Here is a 21,137-nt window from a genome sequence, read left to right as displayed (position 1 = left end):
TTGAGGGGGAGAACTCATAGAAGCCTGAACTTTTTTTTATTACAATTACTTTTTCAGTTTCTTATTAATCTTTTCAAGTTTATTTATGTTTGTAAACTGTGCTTGGAATATTATTCAAACGAATCGGGTAAAAATACTAGTCAAAGATTTCTAATTTCTTGGATTTTGTAAGAATATTATTAGTTTCTAATTTCTTAGCTTTAATAGAAAGATAAATGAAAAATTCTTTTTTTCATTAAAATATTTTCTTTTCAGACGTGAAATATAACTTTCATCTCGGCTTATTTTAACATTGCTTGTATATTCCTGCAATATTAAGGGAAGTTCTTTGACTTAAGGTTACAGTGTTAAATTTAAATATACACCGACATTTTTTTTTACCTTTGTTTACTAACACTTATTCAACAGGTGTCAAATTTTAATAAAATTAAAAAAAATTATCTGGAATCAAAGTCGAAAATAAAATATTTTGTTCTTTAATTGATTTTAAAGAAAAGATCCGTGAAAAATAAAGTGTGATTTAGACTAATAAAGATAAACACTGTAAATAAAGATTAGAAAATAAAGATAAAGACTATACATAAAGACTAATAAATAAAGACTATAAAACTTTGCGAGATTTTTGCTTATAAAAAATATGTAATTTAAATAAGGATACATTTTGACTTTTATCTTAGGCTGATATTGCGATATGAAGGTCCAAAACCAAAACATAGAAAGCAAGTGCCACGCAAACGTTGTTTTTTTTCTACTAAAGTAGATAATTTAGGGTTTTAATTTTTCCCGTCCTGACACATAGAATAGATGGATATAGAAAGCTGGGAGAGGGCTCATTGGATCAGAAATCTTACCTAGTGCCATTTTTTCGGCCAACTTATTTTCATTTCTTTTCAAAAGAAGAAAAAAATAGCTGACTGGTTCTCCTTTTCATTTAGTAATACTCTGTTTTGGTGTTACCCAATTAGCTACTATAAATTACAGCCGAGAAGCCCTTAGCTTGAAAAGCCATTCTATGTCTTATAAATATAATACAATACGAAGTTCCGAGGAATCAGTAATAAGATATTTAAATTTTTTCACTGCAGAACATTTCCTTTAGCTTGAAATTAAAATCTAATTTTAATTTCAGGACAAACTTATGGCCGAATTAAAATCCAATTTTAAGGCTGAACTTATCATAAGTATTGAATAGACTGTGATATTAACTTTTGTCATTTTTTCTTATAGATTTTAATATATAGATAAATTGGTTCTATTTTTTAGGCCGGATGGAGTTGGTACAGTAGTTTATGAGGAAAAGGAGAAATTTCAGGAGGTCAAGGACAGACTGAGGATCATCCTGGAAAATCAAATTACAAATTTCAGGTAAAATTTCAAAATTGATTCCATTTGTTTTAGTTTATTTCTAGTTTTCAGAAACTACAGTTTCGCTTGATTTTTCTTCTCTAATAATGATTTTTGAATAGGTGACTTACTACCGTAACGAGTGAATCATATTTTTCTCATTAAGCCCTGTTTTTGGTAATAACCATCTCCAGGAATCTACCTGTTCATCCTACTGGCATATCCAGAAGATTGGTACTCTAATTAACGTTCTGGGGTGGGAGCTTTATTTTACTTCTTGAAAGCATAATATACCTTTGGAGGGGGATACTTAAGATACAACACTAAATTGAGTGTCACTTGATAGCAGTGTTAATTTTTTTCATTTTTTGTATTAATAGGTTTAATTCTAGACTGGCAATAGACGATGTTTCAAGCTTTATCAGTTTGTAATAGTCTCTTGACTAATATAGCTAATACAAGCAAGGAATGCTTTAATCACAGAGGATTAACTAAATTAGAAATACACATGAAAGCTGCCAGAACGTTACTATGTTGAATGGCTGCACCACAGCTGCACCACCCATGATCAATTGATAAGATGATAAAAATAATCGCATTCTGTAAAGTAAAACTTTCCATCAGAGATGCGATAAAAAAAAATTATGCTTTATTTTTTTATTTTTATTTTTTTAAGAAAACCTGATTAGATTAGGCTATGAAGGGTTAAGTTAATCTAACTTAAAGAATATTAACTATTATTTGGTCTTGTTTTTTACTGATATAATAGTGTTTGTTGTGCACAGGTCCACCCTTGAGGGGGGGGGTCGTGGGATTCTTTTTTCCTGAAAGAAGAAAATCAAAACAAATTTTTGTTAGTTTAAATCAATTTGCGTTAATTTTATTGGGAGGGAGGGGTATCTTCGAGACCAGAATTTGGGGAGATTTTTCACCTCGTCCTCATGTGTGTAGAGGTACATTATGATTATTTTCTTGACTAACAAATAATAGTTCAAACAGGGATAGTCCTTTTAGTAGACAGTGAAAGATATACAAAAAGTTCTGGATATTTCGATCACATATAAAGTGGCCGTCATCAGTAGATAAACAAGAGTTACAATTAAAACAAAGTTATTTATAATGAAGATAAAACATAATTACTTCCGGGTTACAAATATTTCCCGGTTCATTGGCTGAGAGAGTTCAACAACAGGGCTCATTCCAAGTCTTGAGTAGTAAACTTTTCTCCTTAATATTGACCTAATGTAAGTTGAATTTTTAATGAAGGTGGTAAAATCTTCTCCTTCTACCAATTGTAAAAGAAATAAAGAAGCAATAGTTCTGCATTCTTTGCCACTTTATTTCTGCATAGCGAAATAATTTTTATAGTTTTTTGCCTTGCAAAGGAAACTAGTGTCCTATAAAATATACTAGAGAATATATATATATATATATATATATAGAATATACTATATACTAGATATATACTATAGAATATCCTAGAATATACTATAGAATATACCTATAGAATATACTAGGTGACCTATAGAATCCATTATTAATAAATTCTTGATGTTAAAATTATGTAACTAAAATATGTGCTTAATACTATGTAGGTATGAGTGTGTAGTTTAAAGATTGTAAATTGTTTTGTATATTTCAGACTATGCTTTCCTTTCGGACGTCCTGAGGGAGCCTTAAAAGCTACTTTATCATTACTGGAACAGGTAAGGCTATTCCGTGTTGAAAAATTCTTACTTGTTGACTAGACACGGAACCTTATTAAGGATCAACTTCTCTATTTAACGAAAAATGAAATTTTCTGTCTTTATACGGCGTCCATCCGACATTTTGTTTTAGAATGTGGAAATAACTGATGACGAAAAGGATTTGCGAGAGCTCCTCCAAACTAAAAGACGGGTGGCACTAAAATCGCCTTGGTTATTTCCATTTGAAACTTTCTTAAGTCAATGTTAAAGATTTATAACCAACGTCATCAGTAAAAAGATATGAACATAAAAACAGGAGCGACATTTTGTGCTGCAACAGTCATTGAAATTGCACATACTTATAACCAACAAAATTCTTTCTGGTGAGCCAAGTTTTTCAAAAATTGCAACAGCACCACAAAAGGGGAGGCATTTTGATGAATATCGCAATCAAATTCAGTTTATCAGAGAACTCTTTTGGAGAGTTTTCTTGAAGACTGTCTTTAAAAAAAATACCTAACTTTGTAGTTTTTTCCGAGAAGGTTGGCAATGGAAAGTTGGGCAGGGTTAATCGTACCAGCCATTCTAGAAAATCAGTAAAGGCCTCATTAGACTGGAAATTGCCGTACTGTTTTCAAATAGCAAAAAAACATCGCACCACAGCAAAGTGGCATTTTTCGTCATTTTATGTAACAAAACGTTTTCTAATTTTGGCTTCAAAATTTTCATTGTCATTTTTTAAAATTAAAGCAAATCAGCATGCTTATGGTTTTGAAAAAGATTTATTATTTACGGCTATTCCACTATGCTAGATGCCTTTGTGGTGCCTGAAAAGTGACTTGATAAGCAAAAGAAATGACTTTGTAAGTCCTATTTAGACAATAATTGCTTTCTATTTATTTATAAGAATAAATGTAGAAACCACGGGTTAAACATGTAATCAAAACAGTGACTAAAGAACATCTGAATATTTTTGAAAAAAAAAGAAAAATTTTGATTAAACGGCTATTACATGCATGAAAATTACATAACAATGTGAAAACCTCTGTGTATAAAGAAAATATTAAGATGAAATCAAAGAAATTTACATCTGAAAAACTATTATAGTCGTTTACGTGAAGTAAGCTCTAAATTATTTGCAGTAAAAACAAGCTACGAACGATTTTAATTACGTCGAAGGGTATTATTGTACGTTTAGTGGAACTCGTAAGAAAAAAAAATGGGAACAACTTTAAAATCCTAAAATATGTCAAAAAAAAATGGGAACAACTTTAAAATCCTAAAATACGTACTTGTATAATTCCTAAAAGTGGTTAATTTTACTTAAACCTCCCTCCCTCCTTCCTAATGTGCAAATATATAACCCAAATTATGCATTTTTCTTTTTCTTGCTTTTGTCGACATTGCTCCTTTGCTTTTAAATCAATTTGGAGAAAAAAGTGACGTATGGCAAAATGCATGGAATATTTTCCAGATTTCCATCTATTTTAATTCACATGTCTTTTTTCTTCAAAGCAAGATGACATATTTTCAACATTTGTATCATTGAAAAATACCTGCCCAAAGGAGAATAGGCGGTAAATGGGAAGGAATATCCCCTGTGATATTGGAATTATGTCCTGAAAATATTGATAAATATTAGTAAAAAATATTGATTTCTCCCCTCCCCCCTGTTTTAAAGGATGGTAAATAAATCTACGAGTAAAATACATTTACATATATAATCTTTTAGGTTTTGATGAAAGATTGTATGACACCAGTTCCTGCCGATGAAGTCCGCGGACTTATACGAAAGTGCCTTGAAAACGCAGCTCTCGCTAATTATAACCGTCTAACAGCAGAAGCTAAACTTGAAGGTAGTTCAATTCCTTTTATTCTTATGATATACAAATCTTTCTGATATTTTTGATATTCCAAATACAGACACGGGGGAAAAAACGTCTTGTCTGTTGAGGACTTGACTATGTGACTCCATGTTCCTGTTGATTTCGAAGCGAACGAAGAAATGCAGCTCTATGTAACTAGTATGGGTAATCTTTGGCCAATTTTGCCAATTTCTTCGACGTTAGTACCGATAACTAAACTTCCTAAGGGTTTGTTGAGCAAGATTTCGAGAGTAAAGACTCTGATTCATAACTGAGATATAATTGGAAAGAAAATCATACAACTTTATTTGCTCTACTCATCCCAATAATAGTGTATTTTTCATGTCTAAGGGACTACAGGTAGAATTAACAACAGGCCTTGTCCTTGCATTATAAAAAAGGCTTGGGTTACGATTTTTTTTTTTTTTTTTTTTTTTTTTTTTTACTGATGATGCTCAGCTTTGATCAGACTGAACGTCATGATCATGCCATAACTTGTGTAGGTTTGGCTATACTTGATTGAAATTCTTCTTCGACTAATCCTGTATTAGTTATCATATGCTGCAAATGTGTAAAACATTTGAAAGCTTTGCGGTTTTGCCAAAATAAACAGTTGAATTTGATGTAGAATTTGACAGTTCAGTGGCCATAATTCTGGTGTTTTCTCTGAACAATTTTCAGTCACCGTTCAATGCTTTTTCTGGCAGATGGAAGAGGGTAATACCAAGCTCAGCTACAGCGAAACATATAAGGATGACATCTACTGCAAAGTTGCAGTCATTTGGAGCACCGACGCCAAATTGAGTCCCAGAGTGGAGGTGGTGTTTACTTCTATCCATGGTGCTGGAAAGTTTAGAAGCAACAGCAGGGCTTTGATTCTGGTGAGGGTGAACTTGACGACTATTCACTAGGCCATGTCAAGAAAAGCAATATATGCATATAATTGGAGAGGGGCTCCAGCTCTATTGTCGCTATCGAAAATAAGGTGCCAATGACAACTGAAGCAATATTGTAACGGTCTTCAGTAGCATCATCTTCTGACTTCATTGAAATTGAAAATGTTAAGTTTTGATAAAAAAACACTTACGAAGCTCTTGGGCTTTTCCAATGGTATGGCGAAGGGTAAAAACCTGCTCTGCTATGGACTTGTTTTGCAAGAGATTTGCTTACTGGTTACAATGGTATTAATGGAATAATTGCATATTTTTGTCGAGAGGGGTCAAATTCAATAGTTTGCGAGGAACAGACAAGAGGGTGGTTCCTTTGTAATTGGAACATTTGAAGGTTTTTCCCTTTTTTTTATTCTTTGGCATTAGCTACTGAGTCTAAACGAGGAACGATAGAATATAAAGCCAAAGCTCTCTTACCGTTTCAACCCTACCTTGTTATACGTCATTCACCACTTCTTTTTTTTTTGTCTAATTACCCTAATTGAAATCAGGCTCTGGGAGATTTTCGGGGTTAGTATGCTGAACAGTTGCTTACTGATATTGATAAACATCTGTCTTTCAGTATCTATCAGATTTAGATTTAAATGCCCCAAATATGGAGGCTTCTCTTTTGTGCTTTCTGTTATGCCTAAAATATTATGTTTATAGATGTTTCTTATGATGCAAGGCGGCCATCAATGATGCGTTTTATCTGCAGCAGTGTCATTGATTGCTTCAAGTATATTTTCCTTATACGTCTGACAAAGAATATATTCGTATGTACTGAATTAACGGCTATTCTTGACTGCTAAGGTCCTTGCATCTTCCCTGTAGTGTTTTGCCACAGCTGAGTCTGAACTTTGGGTCCATTATTACCCAACTAAGATCAAATCCACTGCGAAACCACAGGACAAAGAATATATTGGCCATCAAGGGTTCTCAGGCGTTCAAATCTGAATTGCAAATTACCATGATTGGTTTCATCTTGTCCTTCTTTAGTTTCTGGAATTCTAGTTTTAATTGATAATACTCTGTTAATTGAGCTTTTTGTTAGAAGTGGAGGTCTGAGGCAGCTAATTGAGGGTTGGTTTTTCCAAGCTAGGTAAAATAGTGTTTGGGGCAGTTAAATTGCGTGCTACTGTAAAAAACATATGAAAACACAATGTCATTGTAGTGGGTGCATTTTGCACGATCTATGCTACTTAAGATTGTTTAAAATAGCCCAGATCAGTTTAATTTCTATTTGAAATTGAACACATCTTCTTCAGGATAAGAAAATTTTTAAAACAAGGACGAAAAAGATTGGCAGCGAAATTTTTTCTGACTACAGAAAAAAAATGGTTACGAAAGCTGTTTTTCAAGACCAAGTAGCCGTTTTTAAAGGACAGTTATGGTCAGAAGCCCAGACAAATTTTTTACCTTATTTGGATAATTTACGTCACATTCTTCCCTTGCATGGCTGATTAACGCTACGTTGACAAAGGCAATGCAGAGGCAAAGCTGCCTATAGGCAATTAGATCGTGCATCCAAAGCGAACAATTGTTTTGCTTCAGGTCCGTTATTAGATAAGTTTTACGATGAGATGTTTCACTTTAAATTTGATGTGTTAGGCGATTAATTTGATTAAACGATGTATCGATGTTTTCACTTTCTATATTTGTTATAATGATCTCGATATCTTCGATCATTTTTTTATTATTTTGCTCAAATTAATTAACTCAAGTTCAATAACAGAAATTGTACTTAAAGTGTATTTTGCACAATTTTTTTTCCAGACACTGAATAATATAAAAACAAGCTTCGATGATATAAATGCTTACCAGAAAAATCTAGATTTGAAATTACACGGGATAAGCCTCAGAATAAAGAAAAAGAAACTACTGGCTATTTTTGGCCATTCAAAATCAGCGACATTTCAATGTTTTCTCCTGAGAATCATTTGTACCTTTTCGTGATTAAACAAAAAAGGCAGGTTTTCAACTGAAATTAAGGATCAGAAAAAAAATTAAACGAATAGAATATATTACGATAGGGGGAGAACACCCCCTCTACAATAACTTGCTCTTCACGCTAACGTTATTTAGAATGTTCAAAAAGCTATGTTCGTAAAGGATTGGGATGCAAAGTCATACTTTAGCATAAAGAATGAAGTATTTAAGAGGGGTATCCACCTCTGAAAATTCCTCCAGAAAAAATTTGCCTCCCCTAAAGTGTATATTTACTTCCCAGTAACAAATGCTATGTGTAAGCAATAGGCAATGCGCTTTTCTTTTTAGAATTAAATGAAAGAAACAAGTTTTTCAACTGAAAGTAAGGAACGCCACTAAAACTTAAAACGGACAGAAATTATTCCGTGTATGAAAGGTATTGTTCCCTCCTCAGCACCTCGCTCTTTGCACTGAAGTTTGACTCTTTGTCAGAACCATACTCTATTAAACAATACAAACTTTAGTGTAAAGGGTGAGGCGTTGAGCAGGGGACAGAACCTTTTCATAAACGGGATAATTTCTGTTCGTTTTAAGTTTTAATATTGCTCTTTACTTTCAATTAAAAAACTTCTTTTTTCGTTTAATTTCTGGACGTTTTTCAACTATTGAAGGCTCGAATTTGGCTCACCGTAAACATAAAAAATAAAAACAAAAATTTTCAAATTAATTTTGGAATATTTATTCCTTATATGAAGGGTTTTCCCCTCCTCTACCTTACTCTTAACGCTAAAGCTGTTAACACTTTTAAAAAAGCTTCCTATTCTAATTAAAAAGTCCCTGTGTTTCAGTAAACTCTCTTAAAAAATTGGGACAAACTGTCAAACTTCAGCGTAAAGTGCAAGGTAAGGAGCAGGACACCCTTCATATATGAAGGGCGCAGCCCTCCCCCTCACGGAAATCTCCTTTGGTGAAATTTTACCAACGAAAAGTAAACCTTCCCCCCGTCAAACTCCATCCAGGCATTTCCATCCTCGCTGAGAATCCCCCTCCCTGTAAAATTGCTCCTGGACGATTCAGCCGAAAAAATTTTCATTATAATTCTTTCATTTGAATAGGACTTTCATCTTTAATCTGTTTCTCGATCACTCCAGAGATGCCCCATTCCGTGGAAGCTATTTCCCAGAAATCAAAACACATGGAAAATAGTCCCCGAATAATGCTGACCGAGACATCTCCACATAAAAAATTGGCAGAAACCGTAATACTTCCGGGCCGGAACTGATGTTCTCAATCATTTAGGATTTATTATTAAAATATTTATATTATTCTATGCAACTACTACTAGTACTAACAACTCACCGCAACACCAATCCGCCCGAGGCCAACAGAGCTACGCACACTCCTAATCCATGCCAATTTATTCAAAACCTCCCTCTGTACACCCTCCCAGGAAGCTCCCATTTCCTTGAAATCTTTGTTTATGATATCGTCCCACCCCGACCACGGACGACCTGCTTACCGCTTAGCCCTAGACGTTTGGCCGAAACGACAATCTTTGGCAACCTGCCATCCTTCATCCGCAAAACGTGCCCTTACCATCTCAGCCTTTCTCTCATTATTAGTCTTCTTAACATTTATTTCAAACCTATTATAGAACCCTGAACTCGCAAATTTCATCCAAAAGTTCAATCATTTTGCTCAAATTTTGATCTAGGATGCTTAAATCATCAGCTAGGTCCTAGCTGATCTAGGTCCAAAAAATCCCCTCCGCATCCCATTTGATTCCATGGTCTTCCATTGCGTTTCCTGTGCTTCCTAAGACAAATCCATCAAAATGATCAGTGGAAGGGGGGATACCATACAAGGGTAAAACCTTTACTAAAGCTACAAAAACCTTTGCTAAAGGACTTTGCTAAGGTGTTTGATAACTCAGGTACTTCTCAATTATTACCCAAAGAGAAAAAATTTGGTCGACACATCCTCTACCTTGCCTAAAGTGTACTGTTTTTCTATTAAAACTTTGTCTACAGCATCTCTAAGTCTAAAAAGTGTCTTATTACTAAGTAATTTGCTACCTATAGCGACCAGACTAATGCTTCTACAATTCCCACACTTACTCTTATCACCTTTTTTATATAGTGGTTTAATTAAGTTTTCCTAAGATCGCTAGGTACTTCCCCTTTTTTTTAAATAATATCCATAATCTTCAGTAGCGTATTTCTAATCTCAGACCCGTCATATTTAAGAAAGTCATTTATCACACTATCAGCACCTGGAGCTTCATCATTTTTTTTATCCTTTTAGTACTGTCGCTAATTCTCCCTCACAAAACAAATCTTCTTTCACATCTAAGGTATCATCAACTTTTTATTTTCTTCTATATCTTTTTCTGCAACTTTGTCTCGGTTTACCACGTTCTCAAAATGTTCTGCCTATCTCTCTTTAACTCTTCCCTTATCACTAATTTAGGCCCCGTTATTATCTTTAACTGGGACAGGTCCAGATTGATTACTCTGTCTCAGTTTATTAACACGCCAGTTCAATATTTTACTAATATGCCGTATGGCTGCATCTTCCAGATCCTCGGCTATTTTATTTATGGCCTCCACTTCACAACTCCTTAGTTCATATTTTAATGCTCTTTCCACTTTCTTTACATTACTTTTGTTTTCATGTGATCTATCACTCAGATAATTCTTGTACAAGCCCCTTCTCACTACTAAACATAAAAGCTTTTCTCTAATATTCCTATTTGCAGTAATAACTTTCTTCCCTAAGACACCATCTGCAACTTCACAAATTGTTTTCCTAAAAAATTCTATCCATCTTCCACATTGTCAAATTTTAAACTCTCCAGTTAAACTGTTCCTGAAAACTTTCTCTCAAATTCTCATCCTAGAATCTACTAACATCATAACCTCCCGGGAGGTAGTTACTCTTCCGAAACCTAACTTTAAATAAACCCTGGACACTACCAGATGGTGATCTTTACTTTTAACACCAATAACAGCACTCTTGTATGCCCTGGTATCTTGTATTCATCTTACCAGTCTTCGGTTTACAATAACATAATCAATAATGTTTGCTGTCTTACCATCACGTGAGTACCATGCTAACTGAATGGCGATTTTATAACCAAACACCATATTGGTTATAACTAGATTGTTATACCAGCAAAATTATAACAGTCTGTAGCCATTACTGTTTTCTTTTCCTACACCAAATTTACCTAGGCTAGAGTACCATCCATTCCTATTTCTACCGACCCGGGCGTTAAAATCTAATAAAAACACCATATTCCTACCTTGGACCCTGTCTATTTGCTTCTGTAAGTGTAAGTAAAATTCATCTGAATTACTATGTTCGTCAGTCGGCTCTACAGGGGCATATACTACTAACACTGATACCATGAACTTTTTAGTCATAAAATGAGTGATTAGTATTCACATTACTATTACCTCCCCAGCCTTAACAAGACTTATCAGCTTCCTTATTCATCATGAGCCCTACTCCCTGTCTTCGTACCCTATCTTCCCTGCCAGTGTAAACAAATTCTATATCACCTAATGTCATGCTTCCTATCCCAAGGATATGAGTTTTTGAAACTCCTAATAAGCCCAGTTTGAATCGTCTATATTCATCTGTCAAAATGTCGATACGATAGTTATTTTTTAACGTTAAAACATTCCAAGTTCCAATTTTCATGTTCTTTAAATCATTGGAATTATTTTGGCCTCAGGAAAAGCAATGGTCACGGATACTATTGCAGGACGGGGACCAACACATCTTCTCAATTCTACACCAATGCGCTTAAGCCGGCTTAGAACCGGACAGCAAGAACTCCCTGGGAGCTCTTGGCCTATTCTTTGTCACAACATGGTTTTCAGCACTTAGCGATGCTCTTCTCAAACAGTTCGTGGTAACCAACTGTAAGTAAGGAGCGACCCGGTTCAATAGTAACTGAAACTCTAGAAACCAGAATTTGACACCAATAGATACATCAAAAGAATCGGATTTACCCATTGGATACCCATCAAAAATTACAAGCCTGAGAAAATATGCCTTAGTTTGGGAAAAAGGGGAAAACAGACCCTCAAAGTCATAGAAACTTAATGTGAATCACGCCATCAGATTAAGTATTTCGGATAGCCCTACTATAGAGATTTCAAGCTTTGATCTGCACAAATGTGGAATTTTGTATTTTTTGCCAGAAGAAATATCATGAATATGTGTTGTTTTTTTTTCCACGGATGATCGTATCGAACCAGTGGTCCAAGAATTTCGTGAGAGGGCTCATTCGAACGGAAATGAAAAGTTCTAATGCCTTTTTTAAGTGACCAAAAAATTTGAGGGTAACTAGGCTCCCACCCATACTCATTTTTTTTCCTGACACGCCTACCAATTTTCATCGTCCTAGCACGTCCAGAAGCACCAAACTCGCCAAAGCACTAGACCCCCCTAACTCCCCCAAAGAGAGCGGATCCACTCTGATAACGTCAATCACGTACCTACGATATTTGTTTATTATACCCACCAAGTTTCGTCCCGATCTCTCCACTCTAACCGTATTCTAAGATTTCCAGTTTCCCCTCCAACTCCCCAAAATGTCATCGGATCTGGTGGGGATTTAAAATAAGAGCTCTGCGACATGAGTTTCTTTTAAATATCAAATTTCATTAAGATCCGGTCACCCGTTCTTAAGTTAAAAATACCTCAATTTTTCTGAGTTAATCCCCCCCCCCAACTTGCCCAAAGAGAGCGTATCCGTTCCAATTATATTAATCACGTATCAATAACTTGTGCTTGTTCATCCCATCAAGGTTCATCGCCATCTCTCCACTCTAAGCGTTTTCCAAGATTTCCGGTTTCCAATATTTATGTTTCCCACTCCAACCCCCTATGTCCCCGGATCCGATTCGAATTGAAAATGGAGCATCTGAGACATAAAATCTTTCTATATATCAAGTTTCATTAAGATCTGATCACCCATTCGTTAGATAGAGATACCTCAATTTTCACGTTTTCCAAGACTTCCGGTTTGCCCCTCCAACTCTCCCCAATGTCACCGGATCTTGTCGTATTTAGAATAAGAGCTCTGAAGGACAAGAGCTCTAAATACCCAATTTCATTAAGATCTGATCGCCCATTCGTAAGTTACCTCAATTTTCCTATTTTTTTCGAATTACACCCCCCCCCCAGCTCCCCCAAAGAGAGCGGATCCGGTCCGGTTATTCCAGCCAAGTATCATGAAATAGTGCTTATTCTTCCTACCAAGTTTCGTCCTGATCTCTCCACTCTAAGCATTTTCCAAGATTTCCGGTTCCCCCGCCCCAACTCCCCCAAATGATACTGCATCTGGTCAGGATTTAAAATAAGAGATCTGAGTTACGAGGTTCTTCTAAATATGAAATTTCATTAGGATCCGATCACTCCTTCGTAAGTTAAAAATACCTAATTTTTTCTAATTTTTCAGAGTTAACCCTCCTCCCCAACTCCCCCAAAGAGAGCGGATCTGTTCCCGTTATGTCAATCACGTATCTAGGACTTGTGCTTATTTTTCCACCAAGTTTCATCCCAATCCCTCCACTCTAAGTGTTTTCCGATATTTAAGGTTTTTCCTCAAACTCTCCTCAATGTCACCAGATCCGGTTAAGACTTAAAATAACAGCTTTGAGACACGATATCCTTCTAAATATCAAATTTCATTAAGATCCGATCATCTGTTCATAAGTTAAAAATACCTTGTTTTTTCAAAATTTTCCCGATTAACCGTCCCTCCACTCCCCCCCCAGATAATCGAATCGGGTATACGACTATTTCTAATTTAATCTGGTCTGGTCTCTCATACGCCTGCCAAATTGCACCATCCTAGCTTACCTGGAAGTGCCTAAACTAGCAAAACCGGGACAGACAGACCGACAGAATTTACGATCGCTATATGTCACTTGGTTAATACCAAGTGCCATAAAAAGCTTATTATTCCTATTAAACGGCTATTGTGTTTCAGGAGTCATTCTTAAGGAATCGGGACAAAAAGTCAAAATTTGAGCGCGAAGAGCAAGGTCTTGAGGAGGGGAAACCCCTTTCATATACGTTATAATTTCTGTCCGTTTAAGTTTTGATGTTGTTCCTTACTTTCAGTTGAAGAAACTTTTTATAATTCAATTTCTGATTGCTTTTAATAATACAAAGAAATCCGGTTCCCCCTCCATGAAAAATTTCTTCACCCACGGAAAAAATCCACCGTGGAAAGTTGTTTTCAAGTAAAAACGCCCTCCCCCGTTTCCAAGGAAATCCCCTGATGACAATTCCATTCTAGCTGAAAATTTCACCCAGAAAATTTCTTGCAGATTATCTGGGGTGAAATTTTTTTCTTAGCGCACTTTTATTTTTAAAAGACTTTAATTTCTGATTGTTTTTAAAATCATGCTGGTAATTCCCTTCTCGGTGGAAAATTTTTCCAGCAAAAGGGTGTTTTCCAGCAAGGTTTTTTTTTTTTTTGGGGGGGGGGGTACAAAAGAAATTTTAAATAACGTATCAAAAATGTGATTTTTATATCTACTCCCTTAGGATTTCTGGGAATATTTCTGGTCTACGCTGTTATTATGAAAGTAAAAAATAACACTAAGCCGCAAAATGAGCAAAATTTATTCTGTAGAGGAGGAGGAGTGTCTCTCCCTCATCCACACCTCCAACTCAAGGTCGCAGAAACTTTGGAGTTTGTTCATTGGATCAGAAATTGATAGTTCTTGTCCTTTGCTTTGGGGTGGAATTTTCAAAGGGGGGTTCATGAGGGATATTTTCTGGGGTATTTTTGCTGGTGGTATTTTCTACATGGATGGGGGGGGGGGTTAACGCCGGCGGCTGAAAAAGGACAAGTAAAGATAAAATATGGAACGCTAATTTTTTTAATAAAAAATACGAGTCAAACGAGGCATGTTCAATGCTGATAAAATAATAGAAAAGAACAGAAACGTCTAACAATAAGAAAAAAGGGATTGCGACTAATCAAGCGAGAAAGAGAAGGTGAAAATCAGAATAGTTCGTTATTAAAAATAAAAGTAGTTAAAATCTAGCCTGAATTAGGCTGGACTCTTATTACCTGGATTTGGTTGGAGTAGCGTAAATACATTTGGTTTCCTTTTTCATGCGGAAGGGGGAGGGGATCAGTTGCTTTAGGTTTTCCTATAAAAAATTGTTGTTTCTAGTTTTTTTTTTATCTCTTCTTGCATTTTTCTTGTTGTTCCACTCTTCTGGTTTTGTGTTGCTTTTGTTTTTATTCTTTTGTTATATTAACATAAATGAATAAACAAATCTTAAAATGAGTACTGCCTATATTGAATATGCAAATCAAGGTTAAAACGCGCACAAATATTTTACTATTGTAGTATAAATGAAACCCAAAACGAACAGGAACTAGATAAACAATCATAGCAAATAAACATAAAACATGTACTAATATAAATAAATAAATAAACCTTAAAACGAATTTAGCTTTAACCAAACATACGAATCAAGATTAAAACGAACAAAAATTAATTCTAAAAAGAGTATGGGTACTGCCTCCTTCCCCAACTGTAAAAATCTAAAATCTACTGTGTCATTGACGCTTTACTGAAAATGGCGCTTTATTACAAACATTTTCTTACGTACTTATTACAACATTGAAAATAAAAAACGAAATTACTGTAAAATCAAATTTTGAACTAATGGGCTTTTCAGTAGTTAATATCATTATATGTAAAATATTTAGTTTAACCTTATTTCTTCCCAAAACCGTTCACTACAAATTTAGTTCCACTGCAAACAAGAATTTAGCTACTGCCTCCTTTCCTAACTTTAAAAAATCTAAAGCCTACTGCGTCATTGGCGCTTCACTGAAAGGGAATTATATTACAAATATTCTCTTTTCCAGTTGAGTATTGTATTTTATTTCCATTCCCAGAGGAGTATTGTATTTCCATTTTATATTTACTGGTGAATAAAATTCTGAACTTTGAATTAAAATTTTGCTTATTCAATTTTATTTATTATAAAAGAATTTTACTTTTTCATTTTTATTTACTCAATTAGAATTAAACCTTTAGCCTCTTTATAGTATGTAAAACGCGAAATGCATATTAAATGCGATCAATACCTTGTGGCAATTAAATGTTTCTCCTTGTACTATAAAAATATTACATTCAAATGCCTACTGGTACAGGAATTTTAGCCACTATGCCACTGCGGGTGTAGGCGGTTCTGACAGACAACAAGATGAACATAATCGATGACATCGGTTACAGTCCGGGTTTTTAGCCTGTTGTTAAAATAGGTTCTGACCATAACTGAGGGTTAGCCAGTGTGTTTTTTAGTATCTCAGAACTTAATATTAAATTTAAAAAGTCATTTCATGAATAATAAATAGTGAATATTGAAAATTAAAATGAGAAAAAAGTTTACTTTTGAAAGACGCTGAGCCTAATACGAACAGAAATCAGAGTGAAGAATAAAACCTACAATGAACATAACTGTATAATCCCCTAACATACTAGTTTCCAAGTCGTTTATTCTTTCAAAAAAAAAGATATTCATAGGTCTAGAAAAGGATTGGCAACTTTTGAACTAAAATAGGTTTATATATCGGAAAGAATAGCGTAGGATTTATTCGTAGAAACAAAAGTTTGGCTATGTTTTGTAGTGTTGTTTTCAGCCAAAGAGACGTTGCTCGATAAAATTTTTACCCCTCATGTTTTTGCGGTCGAGGTGCTAGCAGGCTTCGTGGTTAGGTTTCATAGTTCGGATATTCCTTTGCTTTGAAGCCTGGGATTGCCAAGACTGTAAGAGCCATAAATATAAAACTTTTAGAGAAAGTTTTCTTCACTTTAGCTATGTGCCTTGTGGAAAATTTCTAATGTGTGTCTAGTAAAGTAAGTAAGTAAAATATTCATTGCCCGTATTTTTCACATGGAACAAAACGGAGTACAATGAAAAAAAAAGAAAAGAAAAGAAAAAAAAGAGAAGAAAAACGGAGAGAAATTTAAAACACAACATGGAAAAATACATAATCAAGAACTGTAGAAATGTTTATGCCAGGGGTGGTTCCATTTTGCCTGGAAATTAGAAATCAACCAGTTTACTGCGATACTGGGGTCTGCAATCCTTTGTTTATCAATCATATAAGTATTTCTCGTCCACAAGGGGCATCGCAGCAGAAACTTCGCGAACCTAAAATAAGGGGACCGGAGCTTGCGTTTTTGGGTGTCAGTTAATAAATTCCAAAATGGCGCGATATATAGAATATGCGGCAGTGCGACAGCGTTATACATATTTGTGAGATACTTTCGGCATAAGAGGTGTCTGCTGGTGACGATAGACCCATACGCGGTGCGGAATTTTTTCTCGACGTGTTTGACGAGCAGTAGACGAATTTCATTAAGATTACTGCCTATGGGTAAACCCAGATACAAGACTTGAGATGAAACGGTAATTGACTCGCTACTCAGCAGGAGGTGTTCAGGCTGAGAAGGACTATCGTTGAAAAAAAGAACTGCAGATTTAGAAGTATTGAAAGCCAGGCCGATTTTTCGGTATTCATCACGCAGGATCGAGAAGTTCGATTGCAGACCCCTAATAGACTGACTTAGATTTAATAGATCGTCCGCATATGTAAGTAGCGACACATTTATATTCTTGGAGATACATGAAACATTTACACATGCCTGGGCATTTAAAACACTGTTATTGTACAAACTTGGGGATAATAATGAACCCTGGCGGACACCTTTGTTTACTGGAACAACCACTGACGTGATGCGGTTACCTATTTTCATGCGCGCTTTTAAACGGCAATACATATCGTACAATACGCTAGTGACACGGAGGTTTACACCTTGCTCGTAAGTGGCTAAAAGGGCCTGAGCGTGAATCGACGAATCAAACGCTCTAGTCACATCAAAAGCACCAATCACTATAGGGTCACCAGATTCGTGAGAATCTGCTAGAATAGCGGCAAGACTGAAGAGAGCGTGAGCACAACCCAGACCCGGTCGGAAATCGAACTGGTGGTCAGTCATTCGGCACGAATATTGAATTTCTTTTGAGACTAAGATCTCTAGAACTTTACAGAGCACTGGAGCAACAGTGATTGGCTTGTACGAGGAGCATTGGTCTGTTGGTTTCCCTTTTTTAAGGATGGGCGAGAGCAAACCGACACAAAAAGAGTCAGGCACTATACCAGTGGTGAAAATAATCTGGAGTAGGAGCGTCAGATATTCAATAAGCATAGTAGTACCGTGTAGCAGATTTAGCGCGCACATTTCGTCTACAGCACGGGAATGTTTCTTCTTCAGCTTTAAAATAGCTTCATGTACGCTTCCGTAAGTAACGACAAAATCCGGGACACACTGGCTGGATAATACCGATCCTAGCCGGTTCGCGAAGGGATTAGACGTATTTGGGTCGGGGGCACTGAATTCAATGGAAAAGTACGATTCCCAATCTTTTTCGCTAATCGAATCATGGGGTTTTTCGGCGACCGGTTCGCTCAGCCGGGCTTTCCAGATTCGTTTTGGGTCACTTACGATTCTGGAGCAGTACTCTTCTTTTAATTTGGTACGATGAGCTTTCAGTTGCTTGTCAAATTTTCGTTTAGTCCATAAACGGACAGAGTTAACAGGACCAGATTTGCGGCTATCACAATCTTGCCAGATTCTAAACCAAAACTTAGCATCGTTGCAACACTTAACTAGGGCTGGATTTTGCGAGAATTTGTGAATTTCTGTTTTCATTTTAACCTTTCTAGTAGGAACTGCTTTTTTTTCAGCTACGAGAAGCGAGTGAGTAATCTCGGCACAAAATATATTGATGAGTACTCTCGCATCCGCGGGATCAAAATTCGAATTCACTTGGAGTAAATGGAAGGGGATTCGTATCTTTACAAGAAGTGAGTTCAGCACCTGATGATACAAAGTAGTATTAATTTTATACCATTCACTTACTACTTTCCACTTGTCGTTCTTGGGTTGACGCAGAGCTGGTTTTATGCTTATCAGCGAAGTGATCAGCGAAGACAGCGTCTTTTAGAACAGTTACACTTCCATTAATATTCTTAGAGCAGGCCGTATGGTCAATGTTTGGAACCCAGAATTATGAACGAAGGAGTAATTACTGACTTTTGGGAGGATGATAAGTTTGTCATCAAAGATGCCGCTTAGAAGCTGACGACGGGCACACGTGCTGTCAAGCAGGTTGCAGTTGAAGTCCCCCATGACTACGCAATGCAAATCTCTCTGGGTCACAGACTTCAGGCACTTCGCTAGTTCGCGAACTGCGTTCATAAACTTCCGCACTGATTTGTCATCATGGTAGTTTGTAGGAGGATATATGTTGAAGAATGCGATACTGCGGAAAGATATAGCCAAGAAGTAATCATGCGTAAATAACACCTAACTTTCAATATACGGGTGGCAAATAATTGCCAAGCCACCGGAGGGGCGTCCGAAAGACCGAATTTTTACGGGCTCGAAATAAAAAGTAAGTTTGTGCGAGAGCTTTAGGAGAGAAATATTGTGAGGAGAGAGCATATGTTCTTGTATAAACATAATGTCACAGTCTGCACAATATTTTTGAATTATGGCAACTTTGTTGGGGACTCCTCCGTTCATGTTCCATGACGTAATTTTGTCACAGGCTGGGCTATTAGACATTGGGCTGCTTCAGCTCACTGACTATTTTTATTATTGTGGGGCACTTGAAGGAATGGCAAGTGTGGCGTTTTGATTTGCAGAGGGTGCATGCTATAGGGTTTCCACAGAACTGGTCGGGGCTAGAGCCATGACCTCCTTCTCCGCATTGACAGCAAATTTGCTGGCTAGAGTAGGTAGAAGAAATATGACCAAAATTCTGGCAGTTAAAACAGTGCTTTGGAGAAAGATAAATTCCTCGATGGGGTACCGCTCCAAGTTAATTTTAGGAGGGTTTTTCATGGCGTGGTTCAGATACTGGCGGGATGAGAAGTATAATTTGAAGGATCTGGTTTTGCCTCATTGATCATCTTTTTCATAATTCGGTATAATTCTCTTAAGCGCGTCACCATTAATATGAGCTGGGACAAACTTGATCATACCGAAGAAAGTGGGAGTTTTAACGCTTGTCAGTGTTTCAGGCGATTTTTTGTGAATAGATGTTGCTAGTACTGCTGCTTTAGATTTGTTCTTAGTTACGAGGCGCCATTCGTACTTCCCTCGGCGGAGTTCAAAATCGTCATCATTCAAAGCATCACCACAAATATTCGACAGGAAGTTTTTCCTTTCTTCTGCAGTAACAACGGTAGGAGGAGGCTTTTTCAAGACTACTGAGTAAGACGGAGTAGAAGGAGTAGACTCATTAGCTTGAGCAGCAACAGGGTTGCCTTCAGGCCACGGTAATGGTTTCTGGTTCAAACGGTCAAAAAGGCCATTGAACTTGCGATTCATCTCGTTGACAGTGGACACTACACAAGCAGCGATCTCTTCATTGCAGGCCGGAACTTCTTGGGGCTCAAAAATAGCGAACTCAGGAAGCTGTCTCTTTTCTTTGGCACAGCGAGCGAACGTCTTCGCAATGTCCATCAAGTTATCCTCGTCCTTTACGTGTTTTATTACACGTTCCCCTAATTCCGACTTGCGATAGATAATCTCTTTTGCTTCTAAACTCGCTTCACGGCTGAAAAACTCGAGTCCTCGCCTAGTAAAAACATTTGTTTTCACACCTGCTATCATAGCTCTTGAGATAAAATTCAGTACTGCATTCCGCACTAGGTTATCACACATTTTACTGGTGGTTTCCTTACGAAAAAAGTAAGGGAAGTGTTGAGGATTGGTTACCTTGTCCCCGCAATTTAAGGGGCACATCCGGCGGGTACCACGGCTCTTGCTACCAACTCACTCACCCCCATTCTGCTTACCTTACCCGTCACACAAGTTTTAATTAAAACTGAAAATAGAAAATTTCTAATATGTGTCTTGTTGAAAATTTCTTGTGGAACATATTTCCCCTTGACAGTAGGCATATGCCTATCATATTTAGAGAAAATCTTGATATTTTCGTTTGGAAGGTAGAAGGAACTAAAAAATCGTGTATACTTTTAAAAATCCGGGGACGAAAAAAAGGTACGAATTCCTGTGGAAATATTTATTCTGATTTCTTTTAAATTAAGATGCATTCCCCATATGTTTCAAACCAATCATTGAAAGAAATTTAGTGGCTATCGACGGCGCTTAAGGGGCCACAGTTTTAATTTTATCCCTCCAATTATGTGGGTTGGAAAAACTTTTGTGATTTCTCTTCAAGCAAGGCACACCATGCTTACTTTTTTGAAAGCGCAGGCAAAGTCAAGACATGTATATTAAATAAAAATTTCA

At 36.3% G+C, this 21,137-nt stretch overlaps 2 protein-coding genes across 9 annotated transcripts in view; one reads left to right on the top strand and one right to left on the bottom strand.

Annotated features, from left to right (window-relative positions):
- Nucleotides 1-21,137, bottom strand: part of LOC136026470 (protein MON2 homolog) — a 483,967-nt gene that overhangs the window by 245,850 nt on the left and 216,980 nt on the right. The window lies entirely within an intron of this gene.
- Nucleotides 1-21,137, top strand: part of LOC136026472 (calcium-dependent secretion activator-like) — a 122,519-nt gene that overhangs the window by 1,861 nt on the left and 99,521 nt on the right. For all 7 annotated transcript variants that reach the window (XR_010617294.1, XR_010617298.1, XR_010617296.1 and 4 more), the window contains exons 2-4: nt 1,264-1,365; nt 2,987-3,050; nt 4,765-4,888. Coding sequence is in view for 2 of the 7 variants with exons in the window: in XM_065703082.1 (XP_065559154.1) it covers nt 1,264-1,365; nt 2,987-3,050; nt 4,765-4,888 (290 nt within the window). In the remaining 5 variants the exon portion in view is untranslated. The remainder of the gene's footprint in view (nt 1-1,263; nt 1,366-2,986; nt 3,051-4,764; nt 4,889-21,137) is intronic.

This window comes from Artemia franciscana, chromosome 4, assembly GCF_032884065.1.
Source record: "Artemia franciscana chromosome 4, ASM3288406v1, whole genome shotgun sequence".
Taxonomy (NCBI): domain Eukaryota; kingdom Metazoa; phylum Arthropoda; class Branchiopoda; order Anostraca; family Artemiidae; genus Artemia; species Artemia franciscana.
Note: the sequence above shows the minus strand (reverse complement) of the source record. Positions and strands in the feature narration are given on the sequence as shown.